This window comes from Hippopotamus amphibius, chromosome 6, assembly GCF_030028045.1.
Source record: "Hippopotamus amphibius kiboko isolate mHipAmp2 chromosome 6, mHipAmp2.hap2, whole genome shotgun sequence".
Lineage (NCBI taxonomy): Eukaryota > Metazoa > Chordata > Mammalia > Artiodactyla > Hippopotamidae > Hippopotamus > Hippopotamus amphibius.
The window spans coordinates 62,832,468-62,851,326 of NC_080191.1; the positions used below are offsets into that span (position 1 = coordinate 62,832,468).

Sequence of the window (18,859 nt, forward strand, 5' to 3'; positions counted from 1 at the left end):
CCATGCGTTAGAAACTTTAAGTTGTCAGGAACTGAATGTGCCTGCTTTCCAACAATTTCTGGCAGCTCCCTACTTTATGGTGTAGTCATGGTGAAACCTGAGTCATCTGAACGTGGTGGCAGTGCCAAGGAGCCGGGAAGAAGCCGCAGACGCGCCAGGACGCAGGAACTGGGCTTCACCAACTGCTGGGCACCCCGGGCCTCTGGTCTTCCCCAGGACAGGAGAGCCACCCTAATCCAAACTGTGTTTACACAAACTGCTCCAGGCTTCACAGTGCTAATGGATACCTTCTGTAGCAAAAGCGTTTAGCGACTGACCCAAGTATAAATCATCTCCCAACATAGCTGTTTCTCAGAGTTCTAAGGAGCAACACCTAACGTTCGCATGTGCCAGAATTTTCCTCGTCTTCTTTTTTTAAACTGAGAAACCACATTTTCCTGGAGAGGCAAACAATATACGTGAATCTTTGTTTCAAGGGGAAAGTTCTTCTTCTGTGCCTATTCAGTCCTATATATTAAACAACTACCAGAAAATATACCCGTTTGGCGCGCGCGTGTGTGTGTGTGTGTGTGTGTGCGCGCGCCATTCCTCTAAAATTCTGACTCATAGTCTGGAGGACAATGACTGATTTTTTTCCACCTCACATAGCCGCTCTGAAGTTTTCTGCACAAGGATGGGCCTGTTTATGCACTCCGGGCATCGCTGGTGGAGCGCTAGTGTAAACAGCCGGAGGAGCCGGGCGGCCGGGGGAGAGGGGCTGCCGCGCCAGGTTGGGCGGGCGGCGCGCCGCCGGCCGCGGGTCCGCGGTGTGGGCCGGGGGGGCCGGGGAGCGCCAGCGTGATGCGGCGGGAGGGGTGGAGCCGCCGCGCCCCGGCTCCATTTAGTTCCCTCGCCCCGCTCGCGGGCGCGCCCAGTGCAGACTGCGGAGCCCCGAGCCGGGGAGAATCCGGGAGGAGGTGGAAAGCCGCACCCCGCGCTGCCCGCGCATTTCCTCAGGAGCCCGGGGTCGCCCGGCAGACGCCGCCGAGATGCGGGGACCCCGGCTCGGGACCGCCGCACACCTCTTCTGCGTGTGGAGCGCGGCGCTGGCCGCCGCCCCTGGGTAGGAGCGCGGGGCGGCGGGCGCGGGGCGGCGGGCGCGGGGCGGCGGGCGGCCATCCGCAGCCAAACCCTGGGCTGGAGATTTGATGCTGCATCGCTTCTGCTCGGTTCTTCGTGGGACAGTTACTTTCTCCACCCACGAGGCTGTTTAAGTGTCTCTGGCCATAACTGCTTTCTAAAGACAGTCATTTTATTTTTAGTCCACTTTGCCTCTGCGTTTTTCTCAACTTATTGAACCCAAATAATGTGCCTTTTCGTTTAAAGATATATATATATATATATATTTGTTGTTCCTAGACAAGATGGCTCAACTTTGGCAATGACAAGGTGTGGACGAGGTGGCTGAAGTATGGGTTCAGGTGCAGACTTTGTAGGAAGATAACGAGTGAGACACCTAAGTAATGGAAAGCACTACGCCTCCCCCTCACCTGCGCCCCCCAAAGGTTTTTGCCCTTGAGTCCTAATCCCTAGTTTGGACAGAGAAAATGCTGTTTTAGCGATTTTTATGATCTGCTCCACCTGGAAATGTCACCACTGATGGTTTAATTTCAGATGGTATATTTTAATTAGTGGTGCTGATTAGATGATTTCTTGGGTAGATGCCCAAACATAAAGGTTTGAATTTGAAATAAGCAAAATCTGTGTGTGTGTGTGTGTGTGTGTGTGTGTGTGTGTGTGTGTGTTTAAGCCATACGCTGGGATGATGTCTTCTATAAAGGAGAAGTTTAGAGACTTTTATTGATACTTTGCCAATAACTTCTTCATGTCCCTGTGTAAGCCATCCTATGCTATTTGTGGTTTATAAAATGGAAATAATAACACAGCCTGTCCTCTAGCAGTGCATGGATTACTGCATTAAAATTGATTTATGGGAATGTATCAATAAAACATGATAAATATAACTAACACTGCTGTATGTTATATATGGAAGTTATGAAGAGAACTCTAAATCCTTAGAGTTTTGATCACAAGGAAAAATATGTATTTTTTCTATATCTTTTAATTTCGTATCTATATGAGATGATGAATGTTCACTAAACTTGTGATAATCGTCCCACGATGTAAGTCAAATCATTATCTGTACACCTTAAACTTGTACAATGCTATATGTCAATCATATCGCAGTAAAACTGGATATAAATGAATTTATGGGCATTGTTTCAATAGCATTTCAGTGCAGTTGCTAGATGGAGCAGTGGGGCAATATTAATTGGAACAGTTGCAATTGGCGCATATGTATAGGGAGTCTGCCTCACTATCTGTGAATTTGAGGATCTCAAAAGAATGGAGATGTGAGGATAAGAAACTTTGTTTTTCCCTTGTTGGGAACTCTGTAGGCCCAGGTTTCTGGTGACAGCCCCTGGCATTATCAGGCCGGGAGAAAACGTGACCATTGGTGTGGAGCTTCTGGAACACAGCCCCTCACAGGTCACTGTGAAGGCAGAGGTGGTCAAGATGGCAGCGAACTTTGCCGTCTCTGTCCTGGAAGCAGAAGGAGTCTTTGAAAAAGGTAAGATAAACAGCAGAGTCTTACTCTTTTGCAGTAATAATGGAGTGTATTAATAAAGCTGTGTGCTCGGTAGCATAATGGATAAGCCCCACATTTTCAGCAGCTTACACAATACACTTTTTGTTTTTGTTTTTGTTGTTTTTGTTTTTGACATACAATAAACTACATATATTTAAAGTGCACAGTTTGATATTTTTTCTTATTAGTAATGTATATATGGCAATCCCAAATCTCCCAATTCATCCCACCCCAACCACCCCCCCCAATGCTTTCTCATCTTAGTGTCCATATGTTTGTTTTCTACATCTGTGTCTCTATTTCTGCCTTGCAAACTGGTTGATCTGTACCATTTTTCTAGATTCCACATATATGCGTTAATATACGATATTTGTTTTTCTCTTTCTGACTTCACTTTGTATGACAGTCTCTCGGTCCATCCATGTCTCTACAAATGTCCCAATTTAGTTCCTTTTTATGGCAGAGTGATATTCCGTTGTGTATATGTACCACATCTTCTTTATTCATCTGTTGATGGACATTTAGGTCACTTCCATGACCTGGCCACAATACACTTTTATTTCTTACTCATGTGGAGTCCAGAATGATGTTTTTGGGATGCTCTGAGCCTCAATTTCCTCATCTATAAAACGGAAATGATGTACTTCCCAGGGCAATTATAAAGTTAAAATCAGTATCTAGTACCTATTAGGTGCTCAATAAACAACAGGTGTTAAAATTGTAAGTTTGAATACTTTTGAAGAAGATGCAGGAAGCATCATTTCCTTTTTACATGGGGGCAGATCCCTTTTATTATTGACCTACTTATTCTGAAAATAAATGAATCTTCGTCTTATGATAACGGCTAAAGAAAAAATATATATTTTTATAAATTTATTTATTTTTGGCTGTGTTGGGTCTTCATTGCTGCACGCGGGCTTTCTCTAGTTGCAGTGAGCAAGGGCTACTGTTTGTTGTGGTGCGCAGGCTTCTCATTGCGGTGGCTTCTCTTGTTGCGGAGCACAGGCTCTAGGCATGGGCTTCAATACTTGTTGCTCACGGGCCCAGTAGTTGTGGCTCACGGGCTCTAGAGCACAGGCTCGGTAGTTGTGGTGCATGGGCTTAGTTCCTTCGCGGCATGTGGGATCTTCCCAGACCAGGGCTCAAACCCATGACCCCTGCATTGGCAGGCGGATTCTTAACCTCTGTGCCACCAGGGAAGCCCTCTACAGAAAATATTGAAGTACTGAGTCACAGCAGGCAACGCTTAAGGTAGTTCCACATTCATTATTTATTCATTAAGAATGATCATTTTGGCTCTACTAGTGTGGCAGTTTTACTACAATGCAAAGGTCCAGAATAACAAGGATGATTCTGATAAATATTTGGGCTTTGTTTGGACATTTGCATACTCTTATTCTAGAATCTTTCTTACGTTGTCTTTTCTGCAGTCTCCTTTGTCAGTCTCATTTCTTTTTTCTGCAAATAGTATGAACACTGAGGTGCTTGTTATTGTGGCTTAATTTTTAACTTTATTCTTAGATTTTTCCTTTGGGAGGAAAGTTTGTCATGCTTTTAGTAAGGCTAAAGTGAGTTGGACAACACTATCCTGGGAGATTAATGGCTGTTTGAAAGAAAGAAAAATGTGCTACTTTTAGGGGCTGTTTTGGACGCAGTTGACATACAGTTTCATTGAAAATACCACTGCAAGCATTCTACCTCTTTCAAAGGAGAATGTTAGCTTTGTTATCAGGGGCTGTGAGTCATTGTTCTCAGAGCAGATGCTTCCTGTGAGGTTAGGACTTAAGGACCAAGACATTTCTCCCTCCCTGTCTTCACATCCTTGTTTTATCTGATTTCTCCAGGTGTAACAATATGTAGATAAAGGAGGACTTTCTAAATTAACAGGGCCTGGATCTTCCTAGGATTCATTTTTTTTTCTTGCCACATAAACACAAGCAAAAAAATACATTTTAGGTCTGTTTATTTCATCATTTTTTTATGAGGGACTCCAAGAGGTTCCTGCCAAGAAAAGATTGGTTTTAATAAAGATCCATCTTCTAGCAGAGCTGGGTAAGGAGAGGGACTGTTTCTGAGTGGCTGTTTCTAGAAGTCCTGATGTTCTTAGAAATTCCTGGGACGGGGCAGTGTTTCACCATAACCAGAATGCATTTCTAGCTTAATTTGTGTCAGAAATAGTAATAAGCTAAAGGATTTGAATTGCAGCATATGCCTTAATAAAGGCAGAAAAGTATGGCTTGTCCTCCAGGAAAAGTTCATTTATATGTTTGGCAGATATGGGGAAAATTTTGTCTACATTTCCATCCTTGAGGCCAGTAGCATGGATTACATTACAGTTAGTTTATTCATTTTTTAAAAATTATTTTTTAAAAATTATCATTATTATTTTTGGCTACGTTGGTTCTGTTGCTGTGTGCGGGCTGTCTCTAGTTGTGGTGAGGCGGGGCTACTGTTCGTGGCAGTGCGTGGGCTTCTCAGTGCGGTGGCTTCTCTTGCTGTGGAGCACGGGCTCTAGGCACACGGGCTCAGTAGTTGTGGCTCGCAGGCTCTGGAGCGCAGGCTCAGTGGTTGTGGCGCATGTGGGACCTTCCCAGAGCAGGGAGTGAACCCATGTCCCCTGCATTGGCAGGCAGATTCTTAACCACCACGCCACCAGGGAAGTCCCAGTTTATTTCTTTTAAAATAATTAATTCTGTATTTATTGGGGATCAGTTATTTCTATTTATTTATTTTTTTTGGTGGCCAATAACCCTTGAGAAAAAGTGTTTCTAATAAACTTCGAGGAGTTCTCTAAGGGTATATTAATACGTTTTCAGTGGTGAGATTCAGACACTGAAGTGTACTTATTGTTAGGAACACCACTGTCATCACCACCACCACCATTGTCATCATCTCTATGGTGAATAGAACTAGGTTCATAATCTTATCTTTTGTTGTATAAAAGAGTTAAGTAAATATTATTGATAAAATTCAGCAGGTAGTAATTACCAGAGAAGATGGAGCAGCTATTGGCATTTGAAATCAAGTCAGACTATCTGTTGATTGGAGAGTGAGTCTGTCCACTTCTTTCTTACCTTCCTGGCTTTTACCTCTTCCTTTACTGTGATGTTGCCCTGGAGTTCCATGCCAAATCAAGAAAAAAAGTTAAGGACATTTGAATTCACAGATCATAGATGAGAACTATCTTCTCATCTTTTAAAGCATGGGAAGGAATTGAATTATTTTTGATGTCCTTGAAACCATAATTTCTGCTTTATTTCCCGTTCTCTCTTTACAATATGAAATGTTCATTTGTAAACTTTCATTGTTTTTCCTGAATGAGATGTACTTCAAATAATAAAGAGTACACCCCTTTCCTCTACTAATGAATTTATTGTCACTGGTTTCACGTATATGTGATAAAAGAAAAACTCCTGAGGAACCTCCATACTGTTCTCCATACTGGCCGCACCAGCTTACGTTCCCACCAGCAGTGTAGGAGGGGTCCCTTTTCTCCACACCCTCTGCAGCATTTGTTCCTTGTAGACTTTTTGATAACACAGGGAACTCTGCTCAATATTCTGTAATAACCTAAATGGGAAAAGAATTTGAAAAAGAATAGACACGTGTATATGTATAACCGAATCACTTTGCTGTACACCTGAGGCTGACACAACATTGTTAATCAACGATACTTCAATATTCAATAAAATTAAAAAGATAAAATTCCCCACCCCCCACCCCCAAAAAAAGAAAGGAAAAAAGAAAGAAACCTAAACAAACATTCTCCACTTGGGTGCAAGGCAGGGAGGGCATCTCTTGGCCTGGAGGAACTGCTTATTTATTTATGGCACTAAGCCTGCTTCTGTCTTCCCACTGAAGGGTTCGGGTGAGGTGAACTCTATGTGTATGTCTGTATCCTTTAATAACTTGCCTTCTTGCCCTAAAATCTTGGCGAGCTAATGGGGTGTTTACCTTCTCTTCTTTAAGAATGAAACATTCTTCTTTATCTTTATTATGTTTTTGTCTTTATCCCGTTGACTATGGGGTATTTTTTGTTTGTTGTTTTTTTAAAATGTTGGCTATATTCCCTGTGTTGCACAGTATATCCTTGTAGCTTATTTTATTTTATTTTATTTACTTATTTTTTAAAGATTTATTTATTATTTATTTTTGGCTGCATTGGGTCTTCATTGCTGTGCACGGACTTTCTCTAGTTGAGGCGAGCAGGGGCTACTCTTCATTGTAGTGCGCGGGCTTCTTGTTGCAGTGGCTTCTCTTGTTCGGGAGCATGGGCTCTAGGTGCACGGGCTTCAGTAGTTGTGGCGTGTGGGCTCAGTAGTTGTGGTTGATGAGCTCTAGAGCGCTGGCTCAGTATCTGTGGCACACGGGGCTTAGTTGCTCTGTGGCATGTGGGATCTTCCCAGACCAGGGCTGGAACCTGTGTCCCCTGCATTGGCAGGCGGATTCTTAACCACTGTGACACCAGGGAAGTCCCGACTATGGGGTATTTTATTTTCTATCTTCATTCAGCAAGGATGGCAAGTCAATACTCTATAATTTGAGATATTAGCTGAAGAACTTAAAAAAAAGCATCCACTTCAGTTTGCATGGCTTTCCTGGTGGAAACAAAGCTCCTGAGCATACGTTTCATGGCCTGTAGAGCAGAATCAGTGCCATGGGTTTTATGAGCATAGATGAATTAGTGTGCTCTGTGGGCAGGTCTCCCAGGGAAGGTTTTCATGGGCAGCTGTGCCAGTAGAGCTCAGTTTGAACTTGCAGTGACATGAGATTATTTTTGAAGGGTGTGGGTTCTTCATTCACATGTCTTTGGTATTGTGTGTAATATATATTGATAGGAAGGTGGGGCCTGAGTATAAAGGACCAGAGTGTAGTCACGATGAACTTGGGCTCTGAAACCAGGCTACCTGATGCCCTTCCATCAGTGGTTGTGTGGCTGTGGGCTGTCACCTTTTCACCAGGCTTCAGTTTTAGCATTTGAAGAGCAGTGGTTTCTGCCTTATACAATTATACAGTTATTGTGAGGATGAAATGAGGTAACATTTAAAGCACTTAAACATATAGGACCTATTCAAGAAATTGGCACCTATTGTTATTAGAAGATGGTGGCAATGATCATGTCAGAGGCAATTCTTCGTCACCTCTTGGGATGATCTTGAACCTGGGGACTCTATGAAAGGCACCTACCTCACTAGAAGGGAGTGGGAAGGGATATAACATATTAAATACTGTTTCCTTATAGTGCCAGGGAATTAATGTACAATTTTTTACTTCAATAACCCTTGGAGGAAGGCACTATTATTTTCATTTTAGAGGTGAGAAAACTGAGGCTAAGAGAGAGTTATTAGTTTTCCTGGGCTAACACAGTAAATGGTATAGTTTGAATGTGAAGTTGGTCCTGTTGGTTCTGATGGTTCTGAATTTGAAGGTTTTCCACTGCCTGGAAGAGCATGAAATATATTTTGTTTGCTTTACTTTGGGATATTGATGCAATGTGGTATCAGTCTTCCTCGAAAATCATTTTCTCGTTTGCTTGTGGTAGTTCATAGCTGGATCTCATGAAATCTAATCTGGATCTAAAGAGTTGCAAGATGCAATGCCAGCTCTGCTCCTAATACAGTTGAGCTTCGTAGAATTTTGGAGCTGGACGGGGCCTCACAGATAAGCCTATGAGTCACCTAGTTTGTGGCTGAAAGACTGAGGGGTGGTGTCTGGTGGCTCGCCCAAGGTGAAATGCCTGTTGGTGGCAGAGCTGGAAACAGATCACAGGTCCCCAGATTTGCAGTCCAATTCTTTTTTCCATTATACTCTAGGAAACTCTCCTAACGCATGAGGAGCTGTGTGTGAGACTTAGGATATATTTGCAAATGTTGCTTTATCTGATACCGAAGAAAGTAAGGCTAACTAAGGAGTTTAAAAATGCTTACCTGCATTTTTGTGCCAGTTTCTTATTTCAGCTCAAGGTGGAGTTGCTCTTTATGGACTATTGGTTCTGCATCGGGGTGGGGGTGGGGCTAGGCACTTCAGATCTTTTCTAAAACTAAATTCTGTTGCTGTGTTTCTCAAAATGTGAGTCATACTTATGCAAAATGCAGATCTGTGGTCACCCTCTCAAGACAGGGGTACAGTCTGGGAATCTAAACTTTATTTTAAGCAGTCATCACAAGTGATTCTCAGCTGCATTAAAATGAGAACAACTGCCCTTCAGTTAGAACAACTCTCATGAATTGCTCTGACCAAGTACTGGAAACCCTGAGAGTGAGAGGCAAGCCTTTGCAAGTCTGTGATGATTCACGGCTGCTGAAGGCCCCGCCCAGATTTCTGTATTTGCCTTTCCTGCAGCCCTCAGCCCTAAACCTTGGTGTTAATTTCCAGCAGTGGAGAAACATGCCTTGGGGTTTGATTATGAATCAGTGATGGAGTGAAGTTGAAAATGAACAGACTGATTCTTTAAACTCCAAGTTAAATGTGTGCTGCTCCTCTTCTAATGCAGAATGAGTCACTGAGGGCTTGTGGTGGAAACAGAAATCAGATTCTGTAAAAATTTGGGTGGGGTTTGATCCAGTATGTTGTTGAGAAGGCTTTACAATGCTGGAACGCCTTGTTTCTCCAATGACATTTCCCCCCATTAATTTATTATTTATTGATTACTTGCTGTATGTGAAACGCGAATGAATGAGGGGATGGGGCAGGAGAGGAAGGAAGGCATTAGAGAAGACTCAGAGATTGCAGACGGATAAGTATAATATTAAAAGTGCACAGACTGGGCAGTTTTTTATTTCTTGTTTGTGTCAAAAATTCAGTGTGGTTGGTAAATAGTGCTTCTTGTGTGTGACCCTGTGCTTGGTTCTGTTACCTGTTACACCCAGAGCTATACAGATGTCCATTCATGAGTGTTCCACCTCTGCTGTTGCTGACACATTGGGCATTTTGTGGGAACAGTTACTTCACATAGGAGAGAAGGGAAGGGTGTGCGGGGGGGGGGGGGGCGGGGGGGGAGAGCCCAGGGCTGGGAGTGGCAGGCATGAGAAGGAGACAGAGCTTTGTGTGTGTGTATACTGAAAAGATGTTACATTCTGCTTTAGATGTAGGTGTGGGGAGACACCCAGGTGGAGCTGTTCAGAGGATAGTTTTGAAATTGTAACAAGGGATAGAGTTGAAGGTGTTGTTTTCATAGAGGCAGACAATATTCCAAGTCTTGGTGGGAAGGCATGGGGTGCACAAGAGACAGCACTTAAGGACAGAACAAGCCTGATGACAGGAGCTTGGGAGGAGGAAAAGAAGTGAAATGGCTGGACAGTGGACACTCAGAACAGGGATGGATTGGAGATGCTGAGATGTCTCAGAAGCCAAGGGAAGAAAGAGTACCAAGAAGGGAGGTTTTAGTAGTATGAAGTGTCCCCGAAGATCAGAGAAGAGAAGATGAGGACAGAGAAAAGGGCATTGGTGATCCTCAACTGAATGGTTTTAAGTTAATTGTTGGCAGCGAAGTTTTCAGTAATAAATGGGTGGTGAGGAAATATAATCAAAGTGTAGACCACTCTTTTTTTAAAAAAATGATTGCAGTAGCTTCCTAGGTTATCATTTTTTCCCCCTACCCTTATGGCTCTATAGTCTATTCTCAATCAAGTGGCCAGAAAACATAGGCTAGATTTTGTCACTCCCCATCTTAGTATCAGCCAATGGCCTTCCAATGGCCTGTGAACCCTAGAAAATCTAGGTACCTCTGATCTCATTTCACATGACTCCTACCTCTCTCACCAGCCTCTCTGGACTTCATGCAGGTCCTACAACACACCTCCCACCTCAGGGCCTTTGCATGTACTCGTCTCTCTACCTGTAATGCACTTTGCCAGATGTCTTCATGACTTAGCTGCTTCAGGTTTTGATTCAAAAATCACCTTCATAGTAGACCACTCTGTAGAAATTTCATGGTTGAAAGAAGAGTGTAGATTGTCTCTTAAAAAACACAGTAGAGAGGTAAAAGGGTTGATGCAAAGGGGAGGGGTGGATAATTCAGGGTAAGAAGAGAATCTTGATCCAAGAGCATGGGTGAGTGGATTATTGTTACAAAGTACTTCTTCCTTTGATGTAAGAAGAAACAGAAGAGAAAGAAATATTTTGAAGTATGAACTTGAGATGAATAAAATTGAAATATGATTTTAGAAAATCTTGCCATAGTTACCTCTAAGTTGTGCAGGTCTGTCATCTCTTTGTAGGAATTGGGGATAAATGTTAAAAGTAGTGGCTCACTGGAGAAAGAAACAGAATTGGAGATATTCCCTGGTGCTGCCCTGTCCTGGGTCCCTGCTGGATTGTGGGCTATTGGGATGCAGGGGCTGATACCTGAGTTGCCATCAGAGGTGGGTACACAGGAGAATAGAGAAGAGAAAGGGGCTGTTTATGGTGGAAGTATGCCTCACTTGAAGCTTGAGGGGATGGGGTAGAGGTATTTTATTATCACTGTGGTTGTAAGTGTGAGTAAGAAGTGGAGTTGTAACTCATCACATCTTGGTCTGAACTAAGAGGACCTCATACCAAAGGTGAGGACCTCATACCAAAGGTGCAGTGACAGAACTGGAGGAGAGGAAGTTATAGTGGGTCCTGGTCTTGCTGTCTCTTCTGCTCTTCACTTCTCTTAGGAAAACCCCATGACCTGACTTTCTTCCTTTGTAAGAGTGAGAATGAAACTGATCAAAGAAGATTAGGTGGAGGTAGTGGAGTAGGGAGGTGGTGGGCAGGTCTGTGGGTTTTTAGTTCTAAAGAAATGATTCATGAATTAAAATCTGAAAACCAGAGTGGTAAAGTGCTTGGAAATAAACAGAGAGGAAAGTGTTTTAAGAGGACCTGGTAGCTTCTTTTGGCAGGACAGTGTTAGGAGTTCACATTTATGAAAAGCCCGCACACAGCAACAAAGACCCAGTGCAGCCCCCCTCCCCAAATAAGTAAGTAAGTAAATAAGTAAATAAATAAATAAATAACAACATGGATAAGAGAAAATATGGATGAGCAGGTGTATCCAGATACTGACACAAGAGTGCAGTAAGCTGTAGAGGCGTGACGGGAGGGAGCATGAGGTTTTTTTTGGACTGATATTTTAGAAGGAATAGCTGGGTCTCTCTTGTACAGTTTGGGAGACCCAGTGGGCCTGAATGGGGACTCTGGAGTCACATTGGAACTGGACCCTTACCACTACTTCTTACTACCTGTGTGGCCTTGGACAGGTGATTCATCTCATCTAGTCTCAGTTTCTTCATCTGCATAAAAGCAACAAAAATAGTACCTACCACTGAATGCTGTTGTGAGGATTAAATGAGACAGTGTCTTACAGCTGCACTGTCCAATATGGTAGCCACTAGCCAAATGTGGTTTTTGAGCACTTGAAATGTGGCTCGTCCATATTAATATGGGCTGTGAATATAAAATACACACTGGATTTTGAATACTTTTAGTGCCAAAAAATGCAACAAAACTCAATTTTTTTATATTGATTACAAATTTAATGGTAATATTTTGGATGTATGGGGTTAAATAAAATGTATTATTAAAATTAATTTCACCCATTTCTTTTTCCTTTTTTTTGTTTGTTTTTTAAATTTTTCCTTTTTCCTTTTGGTAGTGTACTGTTTTAGGACATTTACTACGGTACCTGGCACACAGTGAACACTTGGGAATGTCAGCTGTGTTCTACCGAGCATCTCCCAGCATCAGACGTTAGTCCTGATGCCTCCCTGCTGAGCACAAGCCTGTGGTAGGAGGCCAGGCATCTGTGTGTGTGTGTTTAGCTTTGCTTTTTTTTTTTTTTTTTAATGCCAGGTGTCTCTGTTGATGGCTCTTTGATTCTGACTGGAGTGAGCCTTCAATCTTACTCCTCATCCCTTGAGGAAGGAGGATGTCTTCCTAAAAAGAGCACCATACCATAGGGGTCAGTAAACTTTTTCCATAAATATCCGGATGGTCAACATGGTAAGTTTTGCTGGCCTGTGATCTTGGTGGCAGCTACTTGGCCATCGTAATGTGAAAGCAGCCATAGATGGTGTATAACAAAGGAGTGTGCTTGTGCACCTACCAAAATTTATCTATGGACCCTGAATTTGGAGTTTGTATAATGTCCATGTGTCACAAAATATTATTCTTTTTATTTCCCCTGGCTATTTAAAATGCAAAACCACTTTTAGTTCATGAACTGCACGAAAACAGGCATGGGCCAGCCTTGGCCTGTGGCTTGTAAATTGCTGACCCTGCTGTAATAAATACCCTGTACGTTTAGCAGCCCAGAGCCTGGCTTGATTGGGTTTTATTAACTAACATTTAGTTTATATTGTACCATTTTATTTTTAGTGGGTTTGCGTTTGACCTATTTTACACTCAGTGGTCTAAATGAATAAGACATTATTTATGAAACTCTACTGAGATATATTTCTTTTCCCTAACTACCTCTGAAGGTATTGATTCTTTTTTTTAAAAAAATTTATTTATTTAATTAATTTATTTTTGGCTGCGTTGGGTCTTCGTTGCTGTGCATAGGGTTTCTCTAGTTGTGGCAAGTGGGGGCTACTCTTTGTTGTGGAGAATGGCCTCTAGGCATGTGGGCTTCAGTCGTTGTGGCATGCAGGCTCAGTTGTGGCACTTGGGCTCAGTAGTTGTGCTGCGTGGGCTTGGTAGTTATTGGCTTGTGGGCTCTAGATCACAGGCTCAGTAGCTCCACTTGGCATGTGGGATCTTCCCAGACCAGGGATCGAACCTGTGTCCCCTGCATTGGCAGGCGGATTCTTAACCACCGGGAAGTCCCTACTGAGATATTTGTAAGCAAGGGGAGGCAGGAGAGAAAAAAATTAAAGGAGTGTGTAGGGACCAAAGGAAAATTTTGGTTTTGTTTTGATTGAAATACTTGTGTTTTCTGTATAGATTGAATTCACTAAAGAGTTTCTTGGCTTAAAAGTGACATTAAACCATGAGGCAGAAACATTACATTTTAAGGTTTTGTCTTTCACAGATTTGTGGTGGAAACCCTATCTCCCACTTTGTCCATCTGTGATCAAAGAAAATACTGAATAATGAGGGTATTGATAAAAGAATATTTAATAACTTGGTGAAGAGGTCAAAATTTTTAGATGAAAAGTGATTTCCTTAAGTTCATTATTGTACATTACTGAACAGCAGAGAGCTGCCTCAGGTAATTAACCAGTAAATACTAAGCCAGGCACATGTATGGTAGAAAATCCTTTTTTTTCCCATAGAGAGTATTTCTGGGCCTGGTTGGATTTCCAATTATACGCTCTCCTTCCCTTCAGTGATTTTCTGCAGAGCTGTTTGGTGAGCACAGATGTCAGAAGAGGTAGCATATGGCATTATGGAGTGTGTTTAAAAAGTTAAGGAAAGGTTAGTTTTTGTGTATGCTTATTACGCAATTTAAAAATAGCTTTGACTCTATTTGTAAATCAAATGATGGCCAGCTCTCAGGCCTGTGCCAAGTGTGAAGCTTTAAAACAAGGTTTCTTTTGAGTGGCTTTGGTAGCACTGGGAAGGAGAAAGCACTGCAGGGATTTTAAGATCGACTTTCTCTGGTTATACGCAAAAATGATCTGAGTTTTACAGAGTTATCTGTACTAATGTTAAGAAGGACTTCACAGAACAGAGTGTATCTTTAGTCAGTGATTAAGAGTGCCATGCGGCGTTTTAAGAGGTGGTGACTATTTCCCACGTCTGAGTGGAGCCCGGAGCCCCAGCAAAAGGGAGAAAAAATGTTCACAACAATTTGCAAATACCATCTATTTCATCCTCAACATAGCCACCACAGAGAAAGAGATGACTATTTCTCATCTGTACTCCTACCACCCTGACCCCGATTTTATATTTTGGTGCTGTGAATTATTGCTAGAACGTTAGGACTTTCAAATGAGACTTAATAAGTGCCTAGGAAATTCCAAGCTGCCCTCGTAAATTTAGGGGGAAGACAACAAGTTGAAAAAAATGTCAAGTACTTGAAGCCAACCTTTTAATAAGGACCCATGAGACAAGTGAGTGGACTTTAAATTGGATCTGTCTGCACATCCTTCGAGTCACTCCCTGAATCCAGCAAGAATTAGGGGTGTGTGGGGGCCTCTCTGCTCCTGCACCCCAGTGTTTGGCGGCAGCTGTGTGTTTCTTGGGTCTGTGATGGACACGGTCACATGTCAGAGCAGTAAGATCCAGGCATGCCGTCCATCCCCTTTTCCAGTTTCTCTCTAATGAGAAAACCTCTCAAAGCTTTGACTCTATGCAGAGCTACGTTAAAAAAAAGAAGTTCTATGAATGGGATTTCCTGCACTTCAAATGTGGGTAGCTGGCTTTGAATTGCTGAAATGCTTGCCCTCCAATTAATCAACCTACTAGTTTTGTTTGGACTGTAGACTCGAAGCTGTTTTTTTTTTTTTTTTTTTTTTTTTTTTTGACATACGGGCTTAGTTGCTCCACGGCATGTGGGATCTTCCTGGAGCAGGGATCGAACCCATGTCCTCTGCATTGGCAGGCGGATTCTTAACCACTGCCCCACCTAGGAAGCCCTCGAAGCTGTTTTTTACTTTCTCCTTGGTTTGTGTCACTTAGATAAAAATAAATTATACCCCTCCCCCAACACACACACACACACACACACACACACACACACTCCTCTCTCTCTCTCTCTTAGTCTTTAGTCTTTAGTCTTTATGAGTTTGCCAGTGTTGGCAGGTAGCCAGTGTGTCAGGCCCTGGTAGAAAGGAAGCACATTGTTTCCCCCAGTCACTGGGCTGACAAAATAGTCAACCCCAATGAAAGTTGTGAAAAATCAGTGACTCTCGATAATCAGGGGTGCTGTTTTGTTGGGGCCCAGATCCCTGCAGTTTAATATTTTTGATTTTATTCCACTGTGGGACATTGTGGTGCGTGCCGTGCTGTACCACCCAGAACCAGCCCGTCAGGGGTGAAGACTCATTCCCTGAAGCTGCTGGGAGTGTTGCAGCCCACTGCCCTGCGAGCCAGCCTTTTGGGCACTGCCCCCCTGCACCGTGGAGATTTGCCCTGCCCCAGGGGAACTTCTCCTTGGGTGGCAGTCCAGCCCCTTCCCCCAACTCAAGACAACTCTCAGGGGTCAGTGCTGCTTCTGTGGACACATCTTGTGGCTCTTCCCCTCATCCTCCCTAGACCTGCCTCTGCATCCCTCCCCTTCTCTAGGTGCTGGTCCCAGGCACATGCCCTGTGCTTTAATCACCATCTCAGATTCTGCTTCCCAGGGAACCCAACCTTAGACACATGTGGTTATTGTTTCCTTTGAAGATGGGGTTTTCCGTTCTTGAAATTAACTTCAAAAGTATCAAAACAGGATAGTGTGAAGAACTGATAGAGTTGAGGAATTTTCTGGTTTTTGTATCGTTTTCAGAAATTCTTGTATAACAGGAATTGTTTTCCTTAGCTCCACCACTGCAGTGCCTGTAGTGTAACTGAGGGCTGGGAGAAACATGGAAGAAGGATCTAGGTTCTGGTGAGGACTCACATAGAGTTGAGGAGAGCAGGGAGTCCAAGAGGTCTGTGATTTTGAACCTGTGTGACTGAGGGAGTAAGGGTGTCAACATACACACAGAGGCTACCCAGGCTGTGTAACTTTTAAAATAATCAGAGGTGGGCAGAATACAAGAACAAAAGTACAACCGCCGTTCTTCTACAGTGAGGCAGTGGCTTAGAATCTTGGCCCTGGTACTTCTTTCCGGTGTGACCCTGGGGAAGTCACTTAATGACTCTGTGACTCAGGCTCTCATTTGTAAAATAAGGATAATAATATTTAATATTGCTAATTAATCTTTTTTATTTCAAACGTGTTCGTTATCTATTGCTGTGACTGAACCACCCGACATTTAGTAGCTTCAAACAACAGTGGTTTATTGTTTCTCGCGAGTCTCACTCACTCCACTTGTACACACACGTTTGATGATGATTTGCCTGAATCAGTTATTACCATTATAGTTGTGAAATTTTCTAATTCCATGATTCTTTATACATTTATGAATTGGAATTCTATGGTAAAGAATAACTTTTTCGGAATATATATGTGCTGTACCTAACACAACATTGTAAATCAACTATGCTTCAATAAAATAAATTAATTAAAAATAGTGAACAAAAGGATAACTTTCTCTTCTCCCTCATTTAGTCATCTATTAAATTATATATCAGCACAAACTCACAGACTCTTATTTTATTCAGTAGGTTATAATCCATTATTTATTTGAATGTTCATGTTATCTGGCCATTATCATAAGAGTATTCAGCTTGAACATTCAAATAAGTAAAAAATATTTCTGCAGATTTCCCATATTATCCCTGTCCACATGCGTGCATAGCCTTCCCTGTTATCAACATCACTCACAAGAATGGTACTTTTTTTTGTTTTTTTTACCAAGGATGAACCTGCGTTGATACATCACAATGAGGCAGAGTTCACAGTTTACATTAGGGTCTACTCTTGGTGTTGTAAATTCTTTGGGTTTTGATGAATGTGTAATGACATGTGTCCATCATCATAATATCATACAGCATACTTTCACTGCCCTAAAATCCTCTATGTTCTGCCTTTCAAAGATCAGTTGACTATTTATGGAGTCTGTTTCTGGGCTCTCTATTCTGTTCCATTGATCTATTTGTCTTTTCGTTTGCCACTATCACATGGTCTTGATTACTGTAGCTTTATAGTAAGCCTTAAAGTCAGGTAGCATTATTCTTCCAACTTCGTTCTCCTTCAGTATTATGTTCGCTACTCTGGGTCTTTTGCTTCTCCATGTAAACTTTATTTATTTATTTATTTTTTTCCACGTAAACTATAGAATCAGTTTGTTGACCTCCATAAAGTAACTTGCTGGGATTTTGATTAGGATTGCACTGAATCTAAAGATCAAGTTGGGAAGAACTGATATCTTGACAATTGAGTTTTTCTATTTGTGAACACTGAATATCTCTCCGTTTATTTATCTCTTTGATTTCACTTAGAGTTTTGTAGTTTTCTTCATCTAGATCTTGAACACATTTGATTAGATTTATGCCTAAGTATTTCTTTTTTTTTTTTTTGCTGCTAAGGTAAGTGGACCTGGTAATTTAACTCCAAATTCCGCTTGTTCGTTGTTGGTGTACAGTGACAATAATATTTTCAGTTGAGAAAACACTCTTTCTGCATGTGCTGAGCTACCTGGTAAAATCAGAGAAAATTCTGATGTGTGGAAGATATTCTCAATTTCAATTTTTTCCCATATTGAATTGTTTAAGTGTTTCAGCCCAAGTATTTTGCAGGTCTGCCTGTGGAGCACTATGCGTTTTCTCAACAAATATTTTTACAAGACAAAACTTGTTAGTTGTCTCTATTTATGGTTCTTTTGAGTGTGTCATCAAGTTTAGTTGCTGCAGCATCATGGGGCTTCTCAATTTCTCTTCAGTTCAGTATAGAATATGCCTTTTCCATTAAAAGCAAGAACTTAGGGGTCTTCCCGGGTGGCGCCGTGGTTAAGAATTCGCCTGCCAATGCAGGGGACACGGTACCATCCCTAGTCTGGGAAGATCCCACATGCTGTGGAGCAACTAAACCCATGCACCACAACTACTGAGCCTGTACTCTAGAGCCCATGAGCCACAACTACTGAGCTGCTTGCTGCAACTACTGAAGCCCATGTGCCTAGAGCCCATGCTCCATAGCAAGAGAAGCCACTGCAATGAGAAACCCACAACAGGGTAGCCCCCAGTGGCTGTAACTAGGGAAAGCCTGTGTGCAGTAACGAAGACCCAGCGCAGCCAAAAATAAAATAAATAAATAAATAAAAATTAAAATTAAAAAAAAGCAAGAACTTAATGAACAAAAGTTTCTTCCCACAAATGGAGATATTCTCAAAGCATGATTACACAATTTCAAAGTTAAATCTCATGCAAGTTAAACCCATATTAATATTTTCTAAACCAAAAGAGATCCAGGACAAATGCTCAATCAGAATGCTGGGTTATCATTGTGACCCAGACCTTTCTGGTGAGGGCTCACCTGTCTAAAAGGCCTCTCGTGGTCTGGTCCAGCCTCATGTCTACTGCCTCTCCTGCCTCTGATCTTGTCTCACCCAGCTCTTTGCTTCAGCTGACCTCCACTCCTTGGCACTTGCTGCTGCTCTGCCTGGAAACTGGTCCCCTCCGTTCTCACCTGGCTCCTGTTTCCTTATGTGACAGCCCTAGACTTGCATCATT

General features: G+C 42.3%; 1 protein-coding gene across 1 annotated transcript in view; it reads left to right on the forward strand.

The window, feature by feature from the left end:
* Window positions 1-870: 870 nt before the first annotated feature.
* CD109 (CD109 molecule) overlaps window positions 871-18,859 on the forward strand; it is a 126,584-nt gene continuing 108,595 nt past the window's right edge. Inside the window, exons 1-2 of the mRNA XM_057737937.1 lie at window positions 871-1,102; window positions 2,439-2,611. Coding sequence (XP_057593920.1) covers window positions 1,029-1,102; window positions 2,439-2,611 — 247 coding nt within the window. The 5' untranslated portion in view covers window positions 871-1,028. The remainder of the gene's footprint in view (window positions 1,103-2,438; window positions 2,612-18,859) is intronic.